Raw genomic sequence first — 24,541 nt, 5'->3', positions numbered from 1 at the left:
TTATAACCTTGTGAAGTGTAATATGTATCGGGAGAGAAGAAATATGCAGCGCTAAATCTTGAAAATCAGATGTACTGAGGTAAGATGAATTAAAACAAATTGAACATTGGACTAAGCATGTCATCCTGATTTGATTATTCTAATCAGTAGACACTCGTGAAGATTTTAATCTAATCACAGGACATAAAAAGCGACTATGTAGTAATCAATTAGACTTTCTCATATACTATAAAAATTTTGGTGTAGAGTATATATACATGTGCATCCGAGTTTCCATTACGTATTCGTTGGGGTAAAAGTATGAGGAAATGTTGAAGCCAGAGTCATGGCGAGGGTCGGGACGAGGCGGCCAGCAGCTGATATATGTCAACATTGCTGCTCCTCCTCAGAGACTTCTAGAACATCTTTCATCACTAACTCCTTCTCTTCCACCTAGTTTTCTAGTACTAGTACGCACAGTGGAGTCTCTCCCAGAGTGGTAAACCCCATAAAGTGGAAACTGGAGTAAGAGGAGTGTAATTTTGTGCGTGTGTACGTGTGCTTGACCATCATGACTTGAGCGGAGGAAAAAATTATGGGGGTTATTATTTACGAGGGAGCACTAAACCCGTGGGGTTCGTACAACTGAGGTGGGGAGGGGGTAATGAGAGACATTTAGGTTCGATCTAAGAAGGGAAGCACAGTTCCGGTTCCTTAGATCAAGAGCCCTCAAAGAAGGTTCCTTTGCGTTGGCAAGGGGCTCTTGATCTAGGGAATTGGATCTGTGTTCCAGTTGCCTGACTACCTTCCACATTCACCCCCCACAGGCGCTGTATAATCCTACGGTTTTAGCGCTCCCCCTTGATTATAAAAATAGAGCCCTTCACCAGCGTCATCCCGGAGTCAAAGTATTTTCAAAGATTACTATGGAAATAAATCACTTTGGCCTTTTTGGGGGGGTTATCCTGGGTAATTTACACTATGTATGATAATTGTACTTGTGTGTACTTGTGCCTAAATAAACTAATTGAAAAAAGGACAGGTCTGGCATGAATCAGTGGACCCACTGCAGTGCAAATTCTTTATAATTTGCACTGTTCTATATTACCCACACTCATTATAACCTTACAATAGTAATGATAATTTTATCCACAGATAACCCAATAGTTATTTCTATAAGATTAGTGGAGCAAAGCAGTGTGTCCACTGACCCATGCCTGACCTGTACTTTTTTCAGTAAGTTATTTAGGTATAGGTATACATAAGTATAATTATTATACATAGTGTATATTACTTGGGATAACCCCAAAAAAAGTCAGGCTTATTTCCATTGGGGTCTTTCCAAACATTTGTAGCCATGATTTGCAATTTAATCCATTCAAGGATAGGGAGCTGCCATGGTTCTCCTGAAGAGATCTTGATCCAGGGAATTGGCACTATCCTCCCCTTCCTTGGATCTGTCCCTGAGCAACCAGTGATAGCTCCCCAGCATGAGTGAAATGTTAGGCATGTTTGCTAACAATTGCTGCCCCTATTCACCTAGCAGTTAGTAGGTACATTGTGGGTCACATCCTGGGGGAGAAGGTTAAAGGACCTCAGTGGAAATTAAGCCAACATTCCCCAATGATGCATGGATTTTATTGGGTTATCCTGGGTGGCTAACCCTCTTTGAGTTAAAAATTAGAATAAAATCTTATCTTCCCCATGAATAATCTGTACAATCTGCTGGAAGTGTATGTGAATGTATTCTCTTAGCACACCTTTGTCATATATGTTTTGGTCCTTGGACCCTGATCACTTCAAATATACGTATTTGAAGTAATCAAGGTCTAAGAACTGAAACGTCTTCAGTAAAAGTATCCTAAATAATTACCTATTTATAATTACTGATTTATAACTACAGGAATAGACCTATACTCTTGGTGTCCCATCTTTAATAATTTCATATAATTTTTTAAACTTTTCAATGATTGTAGTACTTGCTACATCCTCTTGCAATTCATTCCATTGAATGCATTCATATCCATTTCTCCTCAAGTTGTCACCTGTCATTTGTCATCTTGCTACAGTATCTGTACAATAATTTTTGTAAGAAAATATTGCATTTTTTTATCAGGCACACAATTCTTCAGAAATATTGGTCATACAGGTCAGCCATCACTAATCCGGCATCATTGGGACCTGTAGTGTGCCAGATTAGTGAGTTTGCCGAATAACAGAGTGGTTAGGTTAGAATACACTTAACCTATCAGTAGAAACTCTTTCTGCTACAACTTCCTCATTTTCATCATTGTTTGCTCCTCCACTGGCTTGCTGCTGTGGATTTACAACCATCTGCACAATATCCGAGTCAGTATAATGATGAAATTTGAGTCAGTATAATGATGAAAATTGAGTCAGTATAATGATCTGAGTGAGTATAACGATGAAATTTGAAATTATGCTAGCCGAAATTAGTGCCGGATTACTGATGGAACCGGATAACTGATTGCCAGATTAGTGATGGCCGACCTGTACCTGGTGTACTAGATGCACTGTTTATGTAGAATATTTGTACTTGTGTGAAATTGAATTAATTTTAAAGGTATCTCGATCTGTCTTGACAATCTTTTTTTATACCTAAAATCATTGAATTTTAATTTTGTGAAAATAAAACAAAATTAGAAAATTGCATCAATTATATTGTTAACCTTTACTTAGTTAATCATGAACATTCATCATCGAAATAATAGAGGAACTTAGTTGTGCTTCTGCCATACCTTTCATAGTTTTTTATGAATTAAACCTACATATGAGCCATTAGAGATCACCCTCTCCAATGTCTAGACCTATACTACTTCACATCTCAACTCCTCACTTCCCTTGGGAAGTATTAGGGCTTTTTGATTAGTTACTTGAAGATGACGATGAGTTTACCTATGGGTTAAAGGCAGTGTCAACAATTTTGTGTGTCCCGATTGGTCTTTGGAACCTTCCAGATGTGGGACCTTAAATGGAGCCTTGGAACATTAAACCCATTCTTTAGATACAGCACAGTATAGTATTACCACCTTGTAAATTGAAAACTTGTATATTTATCCTGAGCAGCCACAAAGAAGATGCCTGAACTAGATCAGTCTAAAGAGGTGAAGGTTGAGAAGGTGGAAGAAGTGAATGTAAATATAGAAGACAAAACAGATGTACCAGACGATGAATGGCTAGATGTAATTGGTAGTGGAGACCTCAAGAAAAAGGTATGTAAAAAAGTTGACATGAGCATTACAGTAGTAAATGCATCATTTCCTCTCCTTAAGTTTATTATACTACAGTATATCATTTTTGAAGGATATATTGTAAGGTATGTCTGTGCTTTCAGTGTAGGAAATGGCCCAAGCAACCTTGTTTATGCATAAGTTTTTGTATCTCATACCACCAGCCTACACACAACATCCTCCATCCAGCAATGTATATAACATCCTCCATCCAGCAATGTATATAACATCCTACCCATCTCTCCATTTCACACACCTCATACTGTTACTCTAATTTAACTTCAGGATGCCCTTTCAGAAAGAATAAAAAGTCATAATATCATGGCTAAAACAATACACAAATCCACAATTTGTGTATGGCCTTTCAGATACAGCATCTTCATAGTCATTCTCTTTACTTACATTGCTTTTGTATGTCTTTAACCCTTTGAGGGTTTCGAACGTACTAGTACGTCTTATGACCCAGGGTTTTTGACGTACTAGTACGCCTAAATTCTAGCACCCTCAAATCTAGTGAGAGAAAGCTGGTAGGCCTACATATGTAAGAATGGGTCTATGTGGTCAGTGTGCGCAGTATAAAAAAAATCCTTCAGCACACAGTGCGTAATGAGAAAAAAAAAGCTTTGACTGTGTTTTTTGGATTAAAACAGTCACTTTGCACTGTATTTTCATATGGTATTTATTGATGTATTCTAGTTTTCTTGGTCTCATTTTATAGAATGGAAGGCATATTACAGAAATTGAGATGATTTTCACTGGTTTTACAATGAAAAGTACCTTGAAATTGAGCTCAAAGTAGCAGAAATGTTCGATTTTTACCAAAGTTCAAAAGTAAACAAATCATGCCAAGCGTCCAATACACATCAACTGGTGAGTCTAATATTCTTTCACAAGTGCGCTGATATTATTTATACCATTTCTACACTAATGCAGTAGTCTGCATAACAGTAAATCTTATTTTGTTTTTTTTTTTAAGAATAAAAATTCAAAGTGGAAAGCCAAAGAAATATAAGAGGGACCTGGGGATGTGACTAACGAACAGAGAACTTGTTATTTTAGTGCCAGTAATGTCTTTCTTGTTTATTCTCGACCCTGTTCGGAAATTGGCATCTTTTGAAATTTGTGTGAAATTGGCAAAATTGTTAAATTCTGACCACTTTATTGGATAGTTGAAATCGGTAAATGGGTGGTTTCTTGTACTCATTCGATAGAAAAAATGGAGTTTTAGTGAAATATTTATGATTTTTGTCGACTAGTACACTGGAATTGGCTGAAAATAGAGCTCAAATTGGGCAAAATCGCCAATGCGTAAACATCGTCGAGACCGCTAACTTCGCGAGAGCATAATTCCATAAGTTTTCCATCAAATTTTATACTTTTGGTGTCATTATGATCAGGAAAAGATTTTCTATCTTTTCATAAAAAATAATTTTTTTTTTTTTTTTAAATTTGGCCGACCCTGAGAACAAGTCTCTGAGAGGACCTGTCGACCCCAAAGGGTTAACATCTTTTGTCAGTGAATAATTTTTCTTTAATAACCTCATTGACACTATACTGTACCTCACTCTCAATGAGTTATATGTCAATTTAAAATAAAATTCACTTCTGTTGATTGTTGACTGAGACACATGCTGCAACTATTCCTGGTTTCTTCTAACATTTATTTTTTTCAGTTGACTTCATTCAAGATTGTATATAGTGCATTTTTTTAATATTTGATACTGAATATAGTATATACAGTACATGTATATAACCCCTTTCAATAAAAATAAGGTAATGTAAACTTGTAATCATTTAAAATTTAATGTACGATATATATTTTCTACATATTATAAGTAAAATTCCAAGAGGTTTCTTTATGTATACTGTTTCCTAATCTCTGAATGGTAACTAATAATAACCTGCTTGATCATAATTTATAATGTATACACAGTAAATTTTCGATGTGAGGGACCTCTATATTGTGGACTTTGGAAATATGGAACAGATTCCACTGGATGACTTGATTTAGAAATTATGGATAAAGCCTGTTGGTTGCAGAATTTTCCTGTTGCTATCATGGTAAAGCAATCTCTTCTCTATCCTCCACAGTTGTCTTTACTAGCCACCTGCTTTTCCCTCTTAGTCCTTTATATCAAGGGTTTTTGTTATGCTGCTAGGCAAGTGCTGGGGCCTGTGTGGTTTTGTTGGTGACAGGTGTTAACAAAGTTTTCATGATATTTGGGGAAGGCAAGCAGAACAAATAAGGCATAACTCCGGTGTGCTTAGTAACTGGAGGATATGACAGAGACGTAGAAGGGTTGAGGTAACATAAAGACCCTTAGAGAAAGAGTTTACTGTGCATATAAAGCTTAGGATATAAACTATGAAAAACTTTTCATTCACATGTCACATTTTTAAGTACAGTATTTGCTTCATGTTCATAAAATTCTTTAATGATCATGTTTTCTGAATATTTGATCATAAATATTTAATGATGCATAAAGCAATGTGTTGGTATTTGCAGGTGATCAGTGCTGGAATTGTAGACTCAAGACCATTCAAGGGAAGTACTGTCATAATGAATGTGTTTGGGAGACTAGAGAATGGCAAAGAGGTGGCTATACATAAGCAGCTGACATTTACAGTCGGAGATAGCGAGGTTAGTCAAAATATTATTATTATTACAATCAAAACTTAAGTGCTAAATCCACAAGGGTCATAAAGCAACTGTATTTTCTTAATGATTCATTCATTGAGATTAAACTTAAGATGCATTGGGTAGCATTGTGCTTTTAAAATTAATTTATGCTATTAGTATGTTTATTAATTTTTTCTTCAAATTATTAATTGACTTGACATTTTAATTTTATTATACCAGTATTTACTTTGTAGGTGATTATGGGTTTGGATATGATTGCACCACTGATGGATAAAGAAGAAATTGCTGAAGTATTTGTTGCATCCAGGTACAGTAATGTGAAATTGTCTGTTAATAACATAACATTATAGCAAAGATTGTGCCTCATATTACTTTCAGTATTCAGATGACAGGACGCCACTATTATCAATGGTGTGCTTCTTAACCCTTAAACTGTGACTTGTGGAGAACCTTGTCTCCTATCTGTGGACATGTGTAACCTCTGTGATAGTAAATATAAAGTACGTATAATATAGTCCTTTTTTAACAAATTATTAGTACAGTACAGCCTCTCCTCACTTAGGGATGTATTTGTTTACCAATGACTCAGACTTACAACGGACCCTGACCAGTATGCATACCTAAATAATGTATATTAGAGCTGATTTCCTCTATTCTGTTTATTACAATATACAGTACACTGCTGTATAAACATTTAAAACTATACCAGAAATGTTATAAATGGTACAAAGGTGACATTAAAACAGTATCAGAGATGGTTGACACAAACCCACTACCACTATAGTATGCTTCTCACTTAGCAACAAATTCATTTACCGATGTAGTCTTTAGAATGGAACTCCATCTTTAAGTGAGGAGAGGCTGTACTGTACTGTACTGTACATTGTCATTTATTGAGGCAAAGATTTTATTATCTTTAAGCCTATTTGCACTATACACATAAGTTGATAATCATTTTACATGTGTTTTATCATGTATTCTACCTATTGAAGTATTGCATACATCATCCCTCTATAGCATACATGGCCATTCATGTTACAGAGGGTGACTAAATGCCTAGTTTCACAATGTACAGTGGAACCTCCACCCACGAGTTTAATCCGCTCCGTGACCTCGCTCACATCTGGATTTGCTCATTTTCAGAGTCAATTTTCCTCATTTAAATTAATTAAATTAAATGCAATTAATCCATTCCCGGCTCTCAGGAGGCACAAGATACAGTGGACCCCCGCTTAACGATCACCTCCAAATGCGACCAATTATGTAAGTGTATTTATGTAAGTGCGTTTGTACGTGTATGTTTGGGGGTCTGAAATGGACTAATCTACTTCACAATATTCCTTATGGGAAAAAATTCGGTCAGTACTGGCACCTGAACATACTACTGGAATGAAAAAAGTTCGTTAACCAGGGGTCCACTGTACTTCAATATTTCACTAATATCATCTGTCACAATTCATCTATCATGACTTTTTTTTTTTTTTTTTCAACAAACTGGCCGTATCCCACCGAGGCAGGGTGGCCCAAAAAGAAAAACAAAAGTTTCTCTTTTCAAATTTAGTAATAATATGACATAATAAACAATATAAATAACATAGAAACCTGATATATACTCTAGAATAAATAATATACAGTGGACCCCCCGCATAACAATCAGCTCCCAACTCAACCAGTTATGTAAGTGTATTTTTGTAAGTGCTTTTGTAGGTGTATTTTTGGGGGTCTGAAACGGACTAATCTAATTCACAATATCTCTTTTGGGAACAAATTTGGTCTATAACGGCACCCAAACAGACTTCTGGATTGAAATAATATCGTTATGCGGGGGTCCACTGTAATCATTCATGTAATAGTATGGGCAGCATTGGCGGTTAACAAGTTTGTCTGGAAACAGGACACAATACTCCTTGAATAATTTCAAAACTTTATTATCAATTTTTTTACTGAAATAATTTGAAAGCAACTTGTTCATAAAAATATTCCAGAGCTTGAGGGAAGTGAGAATGGTTATCATTGTAAGACCATAAAGTACTAACCTAGAATTCAGAGGGAAATCTTTAGATATGCTTAATTTCATAGTGTACCTTTGTTATTTCACAAGGGAGAGAATGATTGAAGACCAGTAGATGGATCAAGTGAAAGGGTAGGAGAAAACCAAGATGAGGAAAAAGCTAAAGTCAGGTCAGGTTGTGTGTGTTTTAAATACAGCATTTGACATAAACAAAGAGAAAACAAAGGTTCTCGGTAGGAATGTTATGTATGAGGTCCGTTTTGACAAATACTAACCCATTCTCATGTATATTTCCATTTTAAGCTTGGCTCTAAAGTGTGGTTTACATTTTAATTTACAATATATATATGTATATACTCAAATTTTTTTTTAAACTTTCCATGTACAAAAAACCTCTAGGTTTGCATATGGAAGTAAGGGTCTTCCTCCAGATGTCCCACCAGACAGTAATATAACCTACAGGGTGGAACTCTTGGACTTTGCACCAGAAAAGGAACCTGGTTCATTACCCATCTCTGAACGCATGGTCATTGGGTAAGCTATACATAAATGATTAAAGTTTATGGAGCTCAGTGGTAAAGTATTCTCTTTAGCTTGTACATTATGAAAAGTTCCTGAGAAAGTAGCATATAAACTTGGAATCCTGGATGTATGAATGAAGGTTTATAGTGAATTTACAATAGGTTCCCAGTTATTCACTTGAATCCCGTAATTTGCAGGGTTAGGCTTCTGGAGGTAATGTGAATCAATAGCTGTTATTAATAGAAAATTTTGTATGTCTGAGTCATTTAAATGCTTTTGGCCATGTGTATTTAAATATTGCTGTAATTTGTTTTATACTGTCACAGAAATTAATATTGCTTTGTGTCCACTTTCTTTTTTTTATTATTATTATTTTTCTTCTGAAAGAGTAGACACATTAAATGGTAAAGACATTAAAGTACTGAAGTTGATGGAAAACTTACAGAATTACCCAGGCACAAATTTAGCAGTCTGAGTGCAATCTACACATTACAATTTCACCTACTTTGAGCCCTATTTTAAGCCAATTCCATTAACCCTTTGACTGTTTTCGACGTATAAATACGTCTTACGAGCCAATGTTTCTGACGTATATATACTCAATAATTCTAGCGGCTTCAAATCAAGTGGGAGAAAGCTGGTAGGCCCACATGTGAGAGAATGGGTCTGTGTGGTCAGTGTGCACCACATAAAAAAAATCCTGCAGCACACATTGCGTAATGAGAAAAAAAAAACTCGGATCGTTTTTTTGGAATAAAACGCCGACTTTGAGGTGTATTTTCGTATAGTATTTATCGTTGTATTCGCGTTTTCATGGTCTTAGGTGATAAAATGGAAAACATATTACAGAAATAGAGATGATTTTCATTACTTTTACGATGAAAACGACCTTGAAACTGAGCTCAAAGTAGCGGAAATGTTCGATTTTTACCAATGTTCAAGAGTAAATAAATCACACCACACGTCCAATACACGTCAACTGGGGAGTCTAATATTCTTTCACTAGTGCACTGATATTATTTATACCATTTTTACAATAATGCAGTCGTCTGCATAACAGTAAATTTTGTATTTTTTTGTATGAATAAAAAATCAAAATATAAAGCAATAATAATATAAGAGGGGCCTAGAGATGTGACTAATGAACAGAGCATATGTTATTTTAGTGCCACGAATGTCTACCTTGTTTATTCTGGACCCTATTTTGAAATTGGCATATTTTTTATTTTGTGTGAAATTGGCCAAATTGCCAATTTCTGACCACCATATTGGGTAGTCCAAATTAGTAAATGGGAGGTTTCTTGTACTCAGCTGATAGATAAAATGGAGTTCTAAAGAAATAGCTATGAGTTTGGTCAACTGGAACAAGGGAATTGGCTGAAAATAGGGCTCAAAGTCGGCGAAATCGCCGATACGCATATGTCGCCGAGACCGCTAACTTCGCGGGAGCATAATTCCACGAGTTTTCGACCAAATTTCGAACTTTTGGTGTCATTACCATCGGGAAAAGATTCTCTATCATTTCATAAGAAAAAATAATTTTTTTTTTTTTCAAAAATTGAGCGACATAGAATGACAGTTTCAGAGAGGGGCCTGAAACAGTCAAAGGGTTAATCCATTCAATCAGATTCTTAGCTATTTTGCTTTTATGCATTCTGTTCTATCGATTGAGCACAAGAAACTGCCCATTCAGCTACTACAACTACCCAGTAAGGTGCACATAAGTCAGTATTTTGGCCAATTTTACATAAAATTAAAAAAATCCAATTTGAACATAGTACAAAATATACCATGTAGACATTCCAGGAACTACAACAATATTTCCTCTGTTCATTAATCACATCCCCAGGCTTCTCCTATATTGCACTTGCGTTCCATTTTGAATTCATAATTGTACAAAAAATCAAAGCTTTATCCTATATCTTGGATACTAAAATATAACCAGGAATGATTGGTCATGGTTTACATCATCCCAGTAATTGAATTCGACATATTAAAAATCCATAGAACAGACCAGGGGGGTGTAGAGGGGGGCCTTACCTGTTCTAAGGAAAATCAGCAAAAAATAAAATATTTTCACTACTTTCAACCCAATTTCAAACTACTGCCAGTCCTGAAAGCAACCAAAATCATCTCTATTGCATTAGTATGTTTTCCATTACATCAGATGATAAGAAACACCAATAAAACCATAAAAGCCATCCAAGAAAATGCTTCAAATTTGCTATTTGCTTTTCCCATCATGCACCGCATGGGGCAGGATATTTTATGTACCATGCACACTCGCCACACAAACCCATTCTCCCGTATCTAGGCCAAAATTTACCACTCACAGCTTACTTGAGGGAGCTGAGCTTGTTATGGTTAAAGTAGGCTAGTTCTTTTTTTTTTTTTTTTTTTTTTTTTTTTTTTCAACAAGTCGGCCGTCTCCCACCGAGGCAGGGTGACCCAAAAAAGAAATAAAATCCCCAAAAAGAAAATACTTTCATCATCATTCAACACTTTCACCACACTCGCACATTATCACTGTTTTTGCAGAGGTGCTCAGAATACAACAGTTTAGAAGCATACACATATAAAGATACACAACATGGTAGTAGGTTGGTAGACAGCAACCACCCAGGGAGGTACTACCGTCCTGCCAAGTGAGTGTAAAACGAAAGCCTGTGATTGTTTTACATGATGGTAGGATTGCTGATGTCTTTTGTCTGTCTCATAAATATGCAAGATTACAGGTATGTCTTGCTACTTCTACTTACACTTAGGTCACACTACACATACATGTACACATTTATTTATACACACTCATCTGAGTTTTCTTTGATTTTATCTTAATAGTTCTTGGTCTTATTACTTTTCCTTTTATACCCATGGGGAAGTGGAATAAGAATCTTTCCTCCGTAAGCCATGTGTGTTGTAAAAGTCAACTAAAATGCCGGGAACAATGGGCTAGTAACCCCTTTTCCTGTAAAGATTACTAAAAAGAATAAGAAGTTCTTTTTATTTTACGTTATTTATTTCAGGAATCGTAAACGTGAACGAGGAAATTGGTGGTTCAACAGAGATGAGTATTCCATGGCTATCCAGTGTTACAGTGCAGCAGTAGACTTCCTTGATGATGCAGAAGAGGAATATGGGGTGAGAATATCATCTTTACTCAATTTATAGACTACAAAAGAAAAAATATTTCCTCTTTTATACATTTAAGCTTGACATTTGAATGACTCATGTTTCCCAAACTGAATGGTCATCTGGATGAAATTCATACAGTGAATAATAATGAGCTACAGCAGTGTTGAGAGTTATATGAGTAGACTGGAAAAAATTATTCCTGAGAGGAATCCAGTAGGCCCAGGAGAAATACACCAAACCTGTATTGTATGACTTAATACAAGTTTGGTGTTCTTTTGTGAATTATTATTTTTTTATTATCACACTGGCCGATTCCCACCAAGGCAGGGTGGCCCGAAAAAGAAAAACTTTCACCATCATTCACTCCATCACTGTCTTGCCAGAAGGGTGCTTTACACTACAGTTTTTAAACTGCAACATTAACACCCCTCCTTCAGAGTGCAGGCACTGTACTTCCCATCTCCAGGACTCAATTCCGGCCTGCCGGTTTCCCTGAATCCCTTCATAAATGTTACTTTGCTCACACTCCAACAGCACGTCAAGTATTAAAAACCATTTGTCTCCATTCACTCCTATCAAACACGCTCATGCATGCCTGCTGGAAGTCCAAGCCCCTCGCACACAAAACCTCCTTTACCCCCTCCCTCCAACCTTTTGTGAATATAATAATAATTTGTTAGATAATGGGCATTCAAAATTGTGATTACAGGAATCAGACTGTTGTTTAAAAATTCTTTAAAAAAAAAAAAAAGACTTTAACCCACCCTCTATATCTATACCTAAAGTCAAAAGTAGATCAGTAATACAAGATAGTAGACAACATAAAATAGATAGCATGTTATATTATTTTGATCAGAATTGGCTTAATCTCAGAGACAAAGTACAGTACTTCACAATTTAGCACCCCATCAAAAGAACTTCCTTGATGTTGGTGAAGGGCTTTTGACTCAAGGAATTGAACCTGACCTTCCCTTCCTTAAATCAAACCTCATTGCCTTCCATTTCTCAGACAGTGTATGACCCCAAGCTTTCTGTGTGAATGTAATACACTACTATCAGCTTAGTATCACCAGGCCATATTCCATAACACTAGCGCATTAAATTGCAGCCACTTCTTTTCCCTTGGACTCTCATCTTGCTCAGATTTTTTCAGTGCTGGTTTCCATCTCAACAGATGTTGCAAGAAAAATGGGAAAGATTTTTCAGTTTGTGATGCAGATACCCATTCATGATAAAGTTGAAGGGCACATTATGTTGCTATCACTGTCCACTGTAGTTGGTATTGAATTAATATTTTCATTTTTTTTTTTTCAGAGTTAGCCGTCTCCCACCGAGGCAGGGTGACCCAAAAAGAAAATACTTTCATCATCATTCACCTCACTCACACATAATCACTGTTTTTGCAGAGGTGCCCAGAATACAACAGTTTAGAAGCAGTATATATGTACATGTACATATAAAAATACACAATATATCCCTCCAAACTGCCAGTATCTCAAACCCCTCCTTTAGAGTGCTTTAGAGTGTACTTCCCATTTCCAGGACTCAAGTCCGGTTATATAAAATAACCATTTTTCCTGAACCCCTTCACTAAATATTACCCTGTCACTTCCCATTTTGTATTTAATTCCCCATAATTTAATCCCACCCCTCTCCCAAACACCCTAGCATTTACTTCTTTTACAACCCCATCTATAAATATATTAAACAACCATGGTGACATTACACATCCCTGTCTAAGACCTACTTTTACCGGGAAGTAGTCTCCCTCTCTTCTACACACCCTAACCTGAGCCTCACTATCCTCATAAAAACTCTTTACAGCATTTAGTAACTTACCACCTATTCCATATACTTGCAACATCTGCCACATTGCTTCCCTGTCCACTCTATCATATGCCTTTTCTAAATCCATAAATACAATAAAAACTTCCCTACCTTTATCTAAATACTGCTCACATATATGCTTCAACGTAAACACTTGATCTACACATCCCCTACCCACTCTAAAACCTCCTTGCTCATCCGCAATTCTACATTCTGTCTTACCTGTAATTCTTTCAATAATAACCCTACTGTACACTTTTCCTGGTATACTTGGTAAACTTTTTTTTTTTTTTTTAACAAGTCGGCCGTCTCCCACTGAGGCAGGGTGACCCAAAAAAAGAAAGAAAATCCCCAAAAAGAAAATACTTTCATCATTCAACTCTTTCACCTCACTCACACATAATCACTGTTTTTACAGAGGTGCTCAGAACACAACAGTTTAGAAGCATATACCTATAAAGATACACAACATATCCCTCCAAACTGCTAATATCTCGAACCCCTCCTTTAGAGTGCAGGCATTGTACTTCCCATTTCCAGGACTCAAGTCCGGCTATATAAAAATAACCAGTTTCCCTGAATCCCTTCACTGAATATTACCCTGCTCACACTCCAAACAGATCGTCAGGTCCCAAATACCATTTGTCTCCATCCACTTCTATCTAACATGCTCACACAGGCTTGCCGGAAGTCCAAGCCCCTCGCCCACAAAACCTCCTTTACCCCCTCCCTCCAACCTTTTCTAGGACGACCCCTACCCCGCCTTCCTTCCCCTACAGATTTATGCGCTCTCCATGTCATTCTACTTTGATCCCTTCTCTCTAAATGACCAAACCACCTCAACAACCCCCTCTTCAGCCCTCTGACTAATACTTTTATTAACTCCACACCTTCTCCTAATTTCCACACTCCAAATTTTCTGCATAATATTTACACCACACATTGCCTTAGACAGGACATCTCCACTGCCTCCAACCGTCTCCTCGCTGCTGCATTTACCACCCAAGCTTCACACCCATATAAGAGTGTTGGTACTACTATACTTTCATACATTCCCTTCTTTGCCTGCATAGATAACATTTTTTGTCTCCACATATACCTCAACGCACCACTCACCTTTTTTCCCTCATCAGTTCTATGATTAACCTCATCCTTCATAAATCCATCTGCCGACACATCAACTCCCAAGTATCTGAAAACATTCACTTCTTCCCTACTACTCCTCCCCAATTTGATATCCAATTTTTCTTTATCTAAATCATTTGATACCCTCATCCCCTTACTCTTTTCTATGTTCACTTTCAACTTTCTACCTTTACACACGCTCCCAAACTCATCCACTAACACGTCGTCGTAAGCTTCTCTCTTTTATGTGCGGGTTATTTGTGTATCGTTCCAGTCACGGTATTGTGCCTTTTTGTTATTTATTCATCCACTAACCTTTGCAATTTTTCTTTAGAATCTCCCATGAGCTCAGTATCATCAGCAAAAAGCAACTGTGTCAATTCCCATTTTGTATTTGATTCCCCATAATTTAATCCCACCCCTCTCTCGAACACCCTAGCATTTACTTCTTTTACAACCCCATCTATAAATATATTAAACAACCATGGTGACATTACACATCCCTGTCTAAGACCTACTTTTACTGGGAAGTAATCTCCCTCTCTTCTACACACCCTAACCTGAGCCTCACTATCCTCATAAAAACTCTTTACATCATTTAGTAACTTACCACCTATTCCATATACTTGCAACATCTGCCACATTGCTCCCCTATCCACTCTATCATATGCCTTTTCTAAATCCATAAATGCAATAAAAACTTCCCTACCTTTATCTAAATACTGTTCACACATATGCCTCAATGTAAACACTTGATCTACACATCCCCTACCCACCCTGAAACCTCCTTGCTCATCCGCAATCCTACATTCTGTCTTGCCTCTAATTCTTTCAGTTATAACCCTACCGTACACTTTTCCTGGTATACTCAGTAAACTTATTCCTCTATAATTTTTATAATCTCTTTTGTCCCCCTTCCCTTTATATAAAGGGACCATACACGCTCTCCGCCAATCCCTAGGTACCTTCCCCTCTTTCACACATTTATTAAACAAAAATACCAACCATTCCAACACTATGTCCCCCCCTGCTTTTAACATTTCTGTCATGATCCCGTCAGTTCCAGCTGCTTTACCCCCTTTCATTCTACGTAATGCCTCATGCACCTCCCCCACACTCATATCCTGCTCTTCTTCACTCCTAAAAGATGGTATACCTCCCTGGCCAGTGCATGAAATTACCACCTCCCTTTCTTTGTCAACATTTAAAAGTTCCTCAAAATATTCTCACCATCTACCCAAAACCTCCATCTCCCCATCTACTAACTCCTCTACTCTGTTTTTAACTGACAAATCCATACTTTCCCTAGGCTTTCTTAACTTGCTTAACTCACTCCAAATTTTTTTCTTATTTTCATTAAAATTTCTTGACAGTGCCTCTCCCACTCTATCATCCGCTCTCCTTTTGCACTCTGTCACCACTCTCTTCACCTTTCTTTTACTCTTCATATACTCTGCTCTTCTTATAACACTTCTGCTTTGTAAATACCTCTCGTAAGCTACCTTTTTCTCTTTTTTCACACCCTTTACTTCATCATTCCACCAGTCACACCTCTTTCCTCCTGCCCCCACCCTCCTATAACCACAAACTTCTGCCCCACATTCTAATGCAGTGGACCCTCGACCAGCGATATTAATCCGTTCCTGAGAGCTCATCGTTAGTCAGAATTATCGTTAGTCAAGTTAATTTTCCCCATAAGAAATAATGGAAATCAAATTAATCCGTGCAAGACACCCAAAAGTATAAAAAAAAAAAAATTTTTACCACATGAAATATTGATTTTAATACACACAAACTGAAGATTACATGCACAGTTACATGACACTTACCTTTATTGAAGATCTGGTGATGATTGATGGGATGGGAGGAGGGGAGAGGTGTTAGTGTTTAGAAGGGGAAGATGATCTAGCAGCTCATCAGTGGTTAGTTCTTCACTGTCCTCCACCACCAACTCTTCCACATCCTCCCCACTAACCTCCAACCCCAAGGACTTCCCCAATGCCACAGTGGATTCCTCAACTGGCATAGGATTCTCAGGGTTAGCCTCAAACCCTTCAAAATCCCTTTTGTCTACACATTCTGGCCACAATTTTTTCCAAGCAGAGTTCAATGTCCTCTTAGTCACTTCCTCCCAAGCCTTACCTATAATGTTTACACAATTGAGGATGGTAAAATGATCTTTCCAAAACCCTCTTAGAGTCAGTTGAGTTTCTGAGGTCACTACAAAGCACCTTTCAAACATAGCTTTTGTGTACAGTTTCTTGAAGTTGGAAATAACATGCTAGTCCATGGGCTGCAGGAGAGGAGTGGTATTAGGAGGCAAAAACTTCACCTTAATGAAGCTCATGTCCCTAGAAAGTCGCTCTGCCAAGTCTGAAGGATGACCAGGAGCATTGTCTAATACCAGGAGGCACTTAAGGTCTAATTTCTTTTCAATTAGGTAATTTTTCACATTGGGGGCAAATGCATGATGTAACCAGTCATAGAAAAAGTCCCTAGTGACCCATGCCTTACTGTTTGCCCTCCACAGCACATACAAATTATCCTTGAGGACATTGTTTTTCCTGAACACTCTGGGAGTTTCAGAGTGATACACCAATAAAGGCTTCACTTTGCAATCACCACTAGCATTGGCACACATCAACAGAGTAAGCCTGTCTTTCATAGGCTTATGTCCTGGGAGTGCCTTTTCCTCCTGAGTAATGTACGTCCTGCTTGGCATTTTCTTCCAAAACAGGCCTGTTTCGTCACAATTAAACACTTGTTCAGGTTTCAGTCCTTCACTGTCTATGTACTCCTTGAAGTCCTGCACATATTTTTCAGCCGATTTGTGGTCCGAACTGGCAGCCTCACCATGCCTTATCACACTATGAATGCCACTACGCTTCTTAAATCTCTCAAACCAACCTTTGCTGGCCTTAAATTCACTCACATCACTAGTTGCTGGCATTTTTCTAATTAAATCGTCATGCAACTTCCTAGCCTTTTCACATATGATCGCTTGAGAGATGCTGTCTCCTGCTATCTGTTTCTCGTTTATCCACACCAATAAAAGTCTCTCAACATCTTCTATCACTTGCGATCTCAGTTTCGAAAACATAGTTGCACCTTTGGCAAGAACAGCTTCCTTGATTGCCGTTTTCTTGCCCACAATAGTAGCGATGGTTGATTGGGGTTTATTATACAACCTGACCAGCTCAGAGATACGCACTCCACTTTCATATTTATCAATGATATCTTTCTTCATCTCCATAGTAATTCTCACCCTTTTTGCTGTAGGGTTGGCACTAGAAGCTTTTTTGGGGCCCATGGTGACTTATTTGCAGGTGCAATCACTAAAAAGGCTGTGATAATATGAAATGTTCCAGTTGTATGTTTGGAAGCAACCGCGGTGGCTGGCTGGCTTGTAAACGCTGGCACCAAAGGGACAAGTGAGGCGCGCTCAGGCCAAAGTGGACGCGTATGGTATGGAACGAATAGCGCTGGTCGGGTTTTTAAGCGCTAGTCGAGGCAAAATTTTTGCATTAAAATGTATCGCTAGTCAGATTTATCGTTAATCGATGCCATCGTTGGTTGAGGGTCCACTGTACTGCATTTTTAAAACTATTCCAACCCTCTTCAACCCCCCCCCCACTACTCATACCTGCACCAGCCCACCTTTCTGCCAATAGTTGCTTATAATTCACCCAAACTTCCTCCTCCCTTAGTTTATACACTTTCACCTCCCTCTTACTTGTTGTTGCCATTTTCCTCTTACCCCATCTACCTCTTACTGTAACTGTAGCTGCAACTAGATAATGATCCGATATATCAGTTGCCCCTCTATAAACGTGTACATCCTGGAGCCTACCCATCAACCTCTTATCCACCAATACATAATCTAACAAACTACTTTCATTACGTGCTACATCATACCTTGTATATTTATTTATCCTCTTTTTCATAAAATATATATTTTCAAATATAACTTTTAATTACTCACACAGGAGAATGTGAGACCCGAGGTGCAAGAAATATTGACCGAACGTTTGAAGGCTTTAAATAATATGGGAGCAGCACAAATAAAAGTTGAAGCATATGATATGGCTGTGAAATCTTTGGATACAGTGTTAAAGTGCCAACCTAATAATGTAAAGGCACTCTTCAGGAAAGGCAAGGTGAGCTTGAGTTATGTCAGGTTAAGTGTAACTATTTACTGATAATGAGTGTTATTGTTGCTGGGAGCAGAACTATTTCTTTAATACTTAGAGATATTCAATATTCTTGTTACAGGTATGTAAAGTAAAAGGACACAAGTGCAACTAATGTGACATTTTATTGTGGCAACGTTTCGCTCTCCAGGAGCTTTGTCAAGCCGATACAAACAGTATATGGACACAGACCGTATATAAAGGCTCAGAGTGAGGTGCAATACTAGTGAGGTACCATTTCGATGTTCACTAGTGGTAGTAGTAGTAGTAGTGACAATATGGTAGAGCAATTAATTCGTACATGAGGGAGAGAGTATGGAGGAGGTGAACGTATTCAGATATTTGGGAGTGGACGTGTCAGCGGATGGGTCTATGAAAGATGAGGTGAGTCATAGAATTGATGAGGGAAAAAGAGTGAGTGGTGCACTTAGGAGTCTGTGGAGACAAAGAACTTTGTCCTTGGAGGCAAAGAGGGGAATGTATGAGAGTATAGTTTTACCAACGCTCTTATATGGGTGTGAAGCGTGGGTGATGAATGTTGCAGCGAGGAGAAGGCTGGAGGCAGTGGAGATGTCATGTCTGAGGGCAATGTGTGGTGTGAATATAATGCAGAGAATTCGTAGTTTGGAAGTTAGGAGGAGGTGCGGGATTACCAAAACTGTTGTCCAGAGGGCTGAGGAAGGGTTGTTGAGGTGGTTCGGACATGTAGAGAGAATGGAGCGAAACAGAATGACTTCAAGAGTGTATCAGTCTGTAGTGGAAGGAAGGCGGGGTAGGGGTCGGCCTAGGAAGGGTTGGAGGGAGGAGGTAAAGGAGGTTTTGTGTGCGAGGGGCTTGGACTTCCAGCAGGCATGCGTGAGCGTGTTTGATAGGAGTGAATGGAGACAAATGGTTTTTAATACTTGACGTGCTGTTGGAGTGTGAGCAAAGTAACATTTATGAAGGGATTCAGGGAAACCGGCAGGCCGGACTTGAGTCCTGGAGATGGGAAGTACAGTGCCTGCACTCTGAAGGAGGGGTGTTAATGTTGCAGTTTAAAAACTGTAGTGTAAAGCACCCTTCTGGCAAGACAGTGATGGAGTGAATGATGGTGAAAGTTTTTCTTTTTCGGGCTACCCTACCTTGGTGGGAATCGGCCAGTGTGATAATAATAAAAAAATAATGAGTAAAAGGATATAAAAGCTATAGGTTGGACAAATATAGACTGGATAGAGAAGGCCTTTTCCAGTGTTCACTCTCTGTAATGTGCTTTGTGTAGTATAACAGGAGAGACTATATGATGGCAGGGTTTACTGAAACAGCAAGAAACCTCGACACCCGCCTCACTGAACACATTTACACATGTAGGAACAATAACTTGAACAAAGCCTGTGTACAACACCGAAATTCCACCAGTCATCTCATGAAATTCAGGGACGCCCAATTCGTGATCAAAGAAACTAATTTTCGCAGACGCAAGTGCCTCGAATCAGCACTGATCGCTGTTTCGAATACAATTAAACAAAACAACGGCAGCTTCACCATCTCTGAAGTCTTAGCGAGAATCCTCCTGAAAACAGTAAACCCTGCCATCACATAGTCTCTCCTGTTATACTACACAAAGCACATCACAGAGAGTGAACACTGGAAAAGGCTGCCTCTATCCAGTCTATATTTGTCCAACCTATTTTTATGTTACCCAAGTAATAGCTTTTATATCCTTTTACTCATGTACGAATTAATTGCTCTACCATATTGTCAGTACTACTACTACTACCACTATTGAACATCGAAATGGTACCTCACTAGTATTGCACCTCACTCTGAGTCTTTATATACCCTCTGTGTCCATATACTGTTTGTATCGGCTTGACAAAGCTCCTGGAGAGCAAAACGTTGCCACAATAAAATGTCACATTAGTTGCACTTGTGTCCTTTTACTTTACATATTGTCGGTAATTCTACCAACATTATTACAATTGTTACAGGTACTTGGGATACAGGGAAAAATGAAAGAATCTGTTGCCTTACTAAAGCTGGCACTTGAGCTTGAACCTGAATCACGCCTCATTCACCAAGAATTGGCAAAGATGCGAGAGAAGGCACGAATTGAGGCTGAATCTGAGAAATCTCTCTACAGACGTATGTTAGGCTTGAAGAAGAACACGACTCAGTCTGATACGCGATATCCAGTTATCAAAAGTGTAAGTATAATATTACTGTATGCAATAGATATCCAGTATTATACTGATATTTTGTAGAAACTTTATTCCAATTTCATTAGTCACAAAAATATACTTTATCTGTATAATTATAATTGGTTCACCATTATTATATTTTTTCCAGTTTCCCTGGAAAACCTGGATGGTAACCTTTGTGACGGTGCTGATAGCCTTGGTAGTGTACCAGAATCGAACACTTCTATATGAACTCTTCCAGTAATGTGACATAGAAGTATAAATCATTAATTTCTCTCTATTTATACTTTAAGGTATTAATTTCATCATTTTCAAAGTTCATAAAGAAATACTACACTAACAAATAATAAATATGTATTATTTTATCTAAAAATAATTTTTTCCTTAGTCTTGCATAACAATTTATTGAAGTGATTTGGTGTTTATAACTTTGAAAATGTTGACCACCGAAGTTATGGTATGAACTTTTGAAATGATGGATATTATAACTTCAGCAGCTGTAAATCATAAATAATTCATAAGTCTTGCTGATTATTGTATTTTCTCTCTTTTTTTGCATAAAATTATTTCCTAACTTATCAATTTTTGGAATCGTAGCACGACATGTTTATTGCAAGAGATGTGTGATTAAATTCACTTCAAGAAACCATCTTTTATCAGCTGTATTTTGTAAGTAGATACCGCAGTTTTGATATCTCTTAGGAATTTCTTCCTCTCAAGAAAGGTGCCTTGATGCTGGTGAGGGGCTCTTAATCCAAGGAGCTGACCTTACCCTTTCCTTCCTTGGATCAAACCTGATGGCCTCCCATTCCCCAATTATTGTATAACTCCTAAGGGTTGAGTGCTTTAGTGATTATAGTAATAAATTAAGATTTTTTTTAAAGTTGTGTTTTTGCAAACACCATAAAAGTAAGAAAAATATTATACAAGATTCTGTTTCTTTGAAAATCATTTAGGTTTAGCAAAGGTTTTATCCATACTTAAAATTTTACCCATTTTCTGATACGATGAGCATAAGTAAATTGTTGGTTTTGTCACTCCAAAATTATTTTTGACAAATATCTAATGCACATTCCATTTGTATATATTATTTTTAATTATGATGGATTTCACATGACATATTTAAGCACAAAATATGCACCTGTATAGCAGTGTCCCTTTCAAGTTAAGAACAAGCAGTGTTAGCATTCTGCATATAAGTTTGGTATTATGTAAGTTTCATTGTAGGAGACAGAAAATCATTCAACATGAGCCAGTACATTCACAAGTCAAAATTTTGTGGCACCAGTAGCCTTGATGTACAACATTGCTACTGTTCCATATTGAAGCCATTAGTTAACATTGCCAAGTGAGAACTGACACACAGTGTAATAAATTGGCTTAGTATTAGGAGAGATCATTGCTAAGACATCTGCTGCTAAATGAAAAATTATCATTATTTAGACAGCCATGTTGTTATCACAATATATGTATCCTACAAAGTTCCATAAATACTCATTTAGGTGCAATTCATACTTTGCAATAGTTACATTCCTTGCATAAAGTAAATTCACATAAGCAAACCCAGTATAAACGTGTAAGAGATTCGTTCAGACTACAAATTTCACATTCCTTGACAATTTTTTTACCAAAATATGAGCTTGCCACACATGCACAAAATGATCCTCTACCAAAATAAATTTATAATAAAATCTTTAAACTCAAAGCTAATCTCCATTCAGTATAAAATTGGGAAAAAAATCTGTATTCCTCTACTTTTACCAAAAAAACTGGAGCATACCAGATTGGCTCCAAATGCAGCCACATACTGGACCCCCCCCCCCCCTCAAAAAAAAAAAAATTGTTAAAAAATAAATGAGAAAAAATTATCATCCTACAATTTACACTCCCTCCACCAACCTGTCTTTGTCTGGATTCAAGTACACACATTATGAACTTGTGGCTATGTATCTCCCTACTACTATTTCCTCCCTCCACCTAAACTTCATGTCAGAGTAACCAACTTCATTTGGCTTAGTGTCCATCTTTTGACTTGGTGCAAGACATAGAGTTTTGTTTGTAACTCTCTCTTTGGATTTCCCAAGCCCAAATTTGTTTTCTGTCTACTCAGTCTTTCTTCTGAATGTCATGATAAACCAGTTCAATAATATTTATAGAGATATTGTTTAAAAAAATTGTTGATAGAAATATGGTGGCCGCATGAATTCGTACAAAGCGAATTACAGAAAATGAAAGTAAGCTGTATTATATAGGATTCATAAGCACAAGTGTATTTTCCACTTCCTGTTTAAGCAGTGATACCTATTTTATATTTTATTTTGACAACCCATTTTATCAAAGTTATTAATTTTTCATCATTTAATTTGTAACAGAGTTTTGCACATATAAAATGTTAACTCTTAAATTGGGTGTTACCAATGTATAGTATATGTATCATCCATGTATAACCATATGGGCCACTGGGCATGATTTACTGTATATACAGTACTGTATGAGCATAAACCATAGGAAGCTCAGATTAAGTGCCATATAATGCAATTTGTAGACAAGATTTTTTTTATGCAAAAAAAATCTTGTCTGTCAAAAAATAATCTTAGTGTGACTGTAAATGGTCAGTCAGACCAAAACGTTGTAAGCTCCTCTCTCCTATGTGAGGGTTATTTGTGTGGTGTGTGTTTAATATTCTGGCAGTCACAAGGTCAGAACACATTTAAAGAAGGAACAAAAGATTGATGGTATTTTATAATAGTAATCCAGATCGCAGTGACATAAGTGCTGCAATATGGATGCAGTATATATGCAATATATACATGCAATATAATGTTCTTGTTTTTTTTTTTTTTTTTTTTTTCAACAAGTCGGCCGTCTCCCACCGAGGCAGGGTGACCCAAAAAAGAAAGAAAATCCCCAAAAAGAAAATACTTTCATCATCATTCAACACTTTCACCACACTCGCACATTATCACTGTTTTTGCAGAGGTGCTCAGAATACAACAGTCTAGAAGCATAAACATATAAAGATACACAACATATCCCTCCAAACTGCCAATATCCCAAACCCCTCCTTTAAAGTGCAGGCATTGTACTTCCCATTTCCAGGACTCAAGTCCGACTATATGAAAATAATGTTCTTGTAAGGGTAGTAAATAAAACAAATGAAATGTGTAAACCTATCTTCATGTTAGTGAACTGTCACTGGCTAGTCTTTATTATTTTTTTCAAGTTGCCCATTTACTGTGCACTTTAGGAGCCATGATGAATCAGTAACAAAAGATGGCATAATTATATAACAAATGCATATCATGTCTCAATTTTTTATCGCAACTTGAAACTAAATTTTTTTACGAGAGCAAGTCATAACTCAAAATTAGCATTAACTCCATTGTAACTCAAGGGACCACTGTCCCTATAAAAAAAATATTAACAGATATTATGATTTCCATATTACAATATTGTACTGTTTGGTGTACTGCATATTTGATTGCTATATTGGATTGTATAACACTGCATAACTAGGCATAAAACATACCACATGTAATATAATTACTTCTAATATAATGGTAATGTGTCAGTTCTTACACTTTTTCTGTAATTATACAGTATTTAATTTCACAAAAGCTATATTATCAAAAGCGCTAAACCTAAAATGGTCATACAGCGCAGAACAAAAGCTATAATACTAGGGA

The 24,541-nt window shown here is 37.2% G+C and overlaps 1 protein-coding gene across 5 annotated transcripts; it reads left to right on the top strand.

Annotated features, from left to right (window-relative positions):
• The first annotated feature begins 233 nt into the window (after positions 1-233).
• Positions 234-22,666, top strand: zda (peptidyl-prolyl cis-trans isomerase zonda). Of its 5 annotated transcripts, none has more exons than XM_053787192.2 (9): positions 234-292; positions 3,067-3,212; positions 5,737-5,871; positions 6,105-6,178; positions 8,282-8,416; positions 11,428-11,542; positions 18,475-18,645; positions 20,646-20,861; positions 21,004-21,246. In XM_053787192.2, exons 2-9 carry the CDS (start codon positions 3,078-3,080, stop codon positions 21,097-21,099), a joined length of 1,077 nt encoding a protein of 358 aa, XP_053643167.1. In that variant the 5' UTR covers positions 234-292; positions 3,067-3,077; the 3' UTR covers positions 21,100-21,246. The 5 variants fall into 5 exon arrangements, with proteins under 5 accessions (XP_053643167.1, XP_053643164.1, XP_053643165.1 ...); XM_053787189.2 differs by lacking the exon at positions 234-292 and adding an exon at positions 309-449 and having other exon boundaries at positions 21,004-22,666; XM_053787190.2 differs by lacking the exon at positions 234-292 and adding an exon at positions 339-478.
• Positions 22,667-24,541: the final 1,875 nt, after the last annotated feature.

The sequence above is a fragment of the Cherax quadricarinatus genome, chromosome 48 (assembly GCF_038502225.1).
Source record: "Cherax quadricarinatus isolate ZL_2023a chromosome 48, ASM3850222v1, whole genome shotgun sequence".
Lineage (NCBI taxonomy): Eukaryota > Metazoa > Arthropoda > Malacostraca > Decapoda > Parastacidae > Cherax > Cherax quadricarinatus.
This window is presented reverse-complemented; position numbering and strand designations above follow the sequence as displayed.